We start from the raw sequence: 5,486 nt of genomic DNA on the forward strand, positions 1-5,486 counted from the left end.
AGTTCAGGGTAAATTGGATTCCAGACACCAGCACTGAACTGGAGGCCATGATTAAAGTTGAAAAGATTGAAGTACTCATGGAGGGCACAGAAGAAATGCCAGCCATCTGGGTTATATCAGACTGGTATAAGCTGTGCGCCCTACCCTCCCGACCCAGAGTTAATAGCGTCAACTAGATTACAATATACTTGAAATAAAAGCAAGATAAATTTCAGCATTTCTGCTCTGCAAAATCAAACTTGTGTGAGTATCAAAGTGTTTCTGGTATTTTTTTATTTTTATTAAATCTCTCATAAACACCAAAAAAGCCATTGTTTGAACAATATACAGTTCATACAGCTATCACCTACAAAAGTTTAGGTTCTGTAATTTTATGTAATATAATGTTGTTGTTGATCTTGTTTTCTTAATTAATTTGCATGATTTAATAATAATAATAAAAAGTGTTTCCACATTTTTTTTCACTACTGGTGCACTATATTTCTATTATATTTTTTTTCAGTATTTAATTATTATTAAAAGTATTTAGTTTGCTCTACTTGAATCTTCATGGCAAAACAATTGACTGAGTATTTTATTCTACACCCACCTGTTTATTGTTAGAATAATGGGTTGGCTGGTAATTTGTTTTTTATCTTTACAACGTAACAGCACAAAACATCTCCAATAAGAGATTACGTAATGATAATTATGCTTGGTTAGTCTGCGAGTGACATGTTGTGATCTGTGATCTCTCTAATGGTTTTTGTACTTTGGCCATCAAGAATCCTTCACATATTTACAGACAGTAGAGAGAGAGACAAAGCAGAGTCCACGGAGTACAAATACCATCATGTTTCATCTAAAGAATATTGTTGCCTTGACATTACTGTCTGTCTACATTTGTCATGCGAAAGCTGGTGAGTAAAATTAGAAACATTTTTAAGTGATTCTTAAAAAAAAATATCTTTGATATCTAAGAAATCCTGTTAGTATTCCTTGACTTGCAAGCGTTATATTTTCGGTTATAGTATGCTCTCATGAGTCTGTCAAATGTTACTTTCTATGAAGGTATCTTGTTCTTGATAATTTGCTCACTAAATTGCTGTCATACTGTCCTACAATACAAAACAATTGATAGATTGCTTAAATCTTGAATCTATTCAGTAGAGGTTCATTTGATTTAATATATAGTAGTAGTATATACGGTAATACCTTTAGAGAGTATACAGCTGTGTAAAACCTTTACAGGCAATAAACCTTTATATGATACAATGTTACTCAGGTGGTCTGAGAGCCGCGGACACATCTAAAGTCACGTTACAGCCATGGCTGGTGGGACTGGCAGCTGTTGTTGGATTCCTCTTTATTGTTTTTGTCCTCCTCATTGTGCAAAGAATCTTTTTCAAGAAAGACAAGTGAGTAAACATTTTAACATCTTTAAAATATGCAGTCAGTCATCATTAATATATCTCAAACATTTCAAAACATAAAATACTTTATGCAATTTTTATCAAAAAAGTTTTAGTGGTTTTAGTTTAGTTTGACGGGATAAACACGTCTCTATATTAAAATTGGCAATAATACTTGTGACAGTAATTAATCAGTTGAATACTTACCAAACAGCAGGATAGTAATAAGGTGTTTATGACTTGAGAGTTGATTACTGACATTTTATTACGGTACACTACAAGATACTGCCAAAGACACAGTCACAAATCTGACATATGATTAGTCAAGCCACACTTCAGAAAGCACAGTCATATTACCAAGGACATCTCATCAGTCATATCCATATTTAAACATTAATGAAACACTTTGATGATAATATTGTTTTTATTTGCCCGTTTTTTCTATTGTGAAAATTATTTCTATTGATTTCTATTTTAAACAACAATTTACCGCCATTCCCATTTGATTTACACAACTTAAACACCAATTTGAGTTAGTATGAGAATTAATTATAAAACTGCCCTGCCTCTGTGGAATGTTACTCTCTGAACATACCGCACATCACAATGCATGTCTCCCCTTGCAGAGATGAGAAAGAAGAAATGGAGGAGGAAAACCATGCATTTTATGAAAACAAAGCAGCTGATTTGGAAGCAAATGAGGACACCAAGCAGACCAATTTTTAATGAGAGTATCAGAGAGGGTCACAGTCAAGAAAAATCTCTCCGGATGTTATTGCACAGCTTTACACAGAGTAATTATTTATGTATTATAATTTGAGCAATTTATTTGCAGATTAAGTTTGAAGGAGGTTTATAAAATGAGCCAAATGTAAAACCCTTTTGATCTGTTTTGTTTATGCATTTTTTATTTATATGGTGTGTGTTGTTACTTACATCATCCACTAGATGGTACAGCCTGGCCTTCGCTGGGTCAAAGCTTTCAACAATCAACATGTGGTAAAACTATATCCTAAAGAATTAAGTTGAGATTAATTTTTTGGCATTTTCACAATGTAATAATTTACTACTATGGTGTATCTGAAGCAAACTTTAATTTTAAACATTCATTTATAATGAATTTAAACATCGATAATGTTGAAAGAAATGAATACTGGCTCAATGAGTCACAGGATCCACATAATGTGCTGATTAACTGGGGTTTGACTTGTATGACATGTCTGGGTTCAGCATGCATGTATTCTAAATGGACAAGGCTATGAGATGCATTATTCATTTTGAGTGACAGTTTGGACATGTAAAATGCTTCCAGTAAAATGATGTAATGTATAGTTATGCTGTGCAATGCTTGTGAAAGTAGAAAGTAGACTTTGGTCAGTCAACACCTAAATTAACAATCTGTGAACAGGAAAACTGGTAGGCTGTTAGTCCATTAAACTCCTTGAAACAATACACCCTCCCTACACATCTACAGTGCCTCCTTTTACATGTTTATGAACATAAAAGCTAATTTTTAACTTTCAACGTACATACCCAGTAAAAACTGAACTGACTTTTTCTGTGCCTTCATCACAGATACATTCAAAACATCTTATAATGCAGACAGGTTTCTATGCAATGTTTTTAAGCTCACCTGCTTCTCAGTAAAAAAAACCTAAAGCACAATTCTACAAAATACTTTTTCACAATGACATCTCCACAACATCATGTGATCATCATGATCTGGTATCGAACATTTTCTGCAGTTTGTATGCAAGCATATTTGCCAACATGAGCAATCTATACAAGACAGTGATTCACCATTAATTGGTTAATTTCATAAATCAGTCTGTACTAACAAACCATTCCCGAACAATTTGTGCAGTGTGGCATGGTACATTAGCCTGCGGAAGGAGGTCACAAATATCATTGCCATGAAGGGGTGTACCTGGTCTGCAGTATGTTTAGGTAGGTGGCACATGTCAAATTGACATGTACATGAATGCCCGGACCCAGGGTTTCCCAGCAGAACATTGTCCAAGGCATCACACTCCCTCCACCGGCTTGTCGTTGTCCCACAGTGCATCTTGGTGCCATCGTCCTGGTGCAACTCCAGCTAAATGTACACACGTACACGGCCGTCCACATGATCTAAACGAAAATGGGACTCATCGGACCAGGTGACCTTCCACTTCTAATGCCCATTTCTGATGCTCACATGCCCATTGTAGGTGCTTTCGACAGTGGACTGGGGTCATCATGAGCACTCTGAATGGTCTGTGGCAACGCAGCCTCATACGTAGCAAAGTGCAATGCAAAAACATTGGTGAGGCTCACAAACTATATTGTTGACTGTATAGTTTTTAATGCTAAAATATTCCAAAAATTAAATTTGGGGACTCTCATACAGTGAGTACAGATTACTTAGAACCAGTGCTATTTCCAGTGGCTTAAAAAGTACTGGGATATTTAATTGTACCCAAGTATTAAAAAGCAAAAAAAAAAAAATATTTTTTCCCCCACAGCTTTTGAAATTGCTGGTTGAAATCCAGAACCAATGGATATTCTCCTCATTTACCTTTAATGTATAGACAATATAAAGCAACTTATTGAATCACAATTTTCTCAGCCTCCTAACTTCTTGAGGCTTATGAAACGCTTGATGTTACACTGAAACCTATATCCTAAAATTACTTTGTACTTTGGGAGTCTGAATGTAAGGAGCAAAAATAATGTTTTTTTTTGTCTTCTACAAAATATAAACCTAATTGAGTAAAAGTCCAAGTATTCAGTAAGTATAGTAATGAGGTTTAATTATTCAAGTACTTTACATCCCTGGCTATTTCATAACATTTTAGATTACCTTTTAAATTAATCTTTAACTAAATCTCATAGTGGACAGCTAAACTTGTGGTCCTTAAAATGAGAACGTGAGAGAGTGTGTGTGTGTGTGTGTGAGAGAGAGAGAGAGAGAGAGTTTAGTCTCCACATTCACCCACTGCTGCCTTTGAAATTTGTATTCCAATGTTTTTTATTCTGGCATCTGAGAGACTGGGGAGCCTGTGAGAGAGGAGTTATTCATTCCCTTCTAACATTAATTATTGCAATGTTAAAGACAAAACCCCAGATATAAACACTGTGAAAGCCAAAGAGTAAGTGATACCGATGAAACACTCATCAGTCAATCAGTTGAGCTCTGCACCAGGCAAATCTGTGTGAATGAAATGAACTTTCAATCTGTTCTGTTTCTTTCTTAAACCAATACAAATTAAAGTTGTATAAAATATCTCTGAAATGCCTTGCTGTTTGCACACTTGCTTTAAAGTGACATTACAACCTTCCCTTTGCCATTTCACAGAAACTAATATAAATCTATATTCAAAATATTGGGTCACAAAAACTTTGCTAGGGAGCATGTGAGAAGCAGGGGTCACTAACATACTGGATGGGCACACAGATCTCACTCCCATTACTCTGTAAAGAGTGGCCTGATTGTGATCGTGTTGCAGAGAGGGGGGTCCTCAGGGAGCTGCAGTCCTTTGTTAAAACATCTGGAGACCATTATTGCTGCATGCTTTTACAAGCCCTTCACATCACATTTTGTAAATTGAGGTATTAAATTCATAAGCACAGCCAGAGAGCTGGAGAGAAAATGAGGAGAGAGAAATCAGTTTAAGTCTAAATAGACATAATCAAAACAGCCACAATTCAACCTTGTGCAGTTCTCAGTGTCTCGCGGTACAAAACAGACCACCTCCATCCTGTACTTGTAAAATGTATGTCCTGTATTATTGCAAAAATAAATAAAAAACATAAAAAGAACACAGTAGGCTGCTGAACATGCAAAGAGCCATAACGCTGTTATAATAATATTAAAACAATCCTGTAAAATGTTTGTTTGACAGAAAAATATATAAAAACATGGTGACAAATTTTATGTATTGAGGTGCATGTCTATGGTCCTCAAGTGGTTTTACTTTGTATCACATATTTTACATTGGACATCAAGTGGCGACGCAGCACAGTATTATTTCAAGTTTATTTGCTAATATCAAACATCATTCAAACAGAACGTACATTACACAAGAGAAAGACGGAAACGGCTTGTTGATGCGA

At 35.4% G+C, this 5,486-nt stretch overlaps 1 protein-coding gene across 1 annotated transcript; it reads left to right on the forward strand.

Annotated features, from left to right (window-relative positions):
- Positions 1-744: 744 nt before the first annotated feature.
- On the forward strand, positions 745-3,043 carry smim24 (small integral membrane protein 24). Its single transcript, XM_052094957.1, has 3 exons — positions 745-899; positions 1,265-1,397; positions 2,018-3,043. The coding sequence occupies exons 1-3, from the start codon at positions 833-835 to the stop codon at positions 2,115-2,117; spliced, it is 300 nt and encodes a 99-aa protein (XP_051950917.1). The 5' UTR covers positions 745-832; the 3' UTR covers positions 2,118-3,043.
- Positions 3,044-5,486: the final 2,443 nt, after the last annotated feature.

This window comes from Xyrauchen texanus, chromosome 27, assembly GCF_025860055.1.
Source record: "Xyrauchen texanus isolate HMW12.3.18 chromosome 27, RBS_HiC_50CHRs, whole genome shotgun sequence".
Taxonomy (NCBI): Eukaryota; Metazoa; Chordata; class Actinopteri; order Cypriniformes; family Catostomidae; genus Xyrauchen; species Xyrauchen texanus.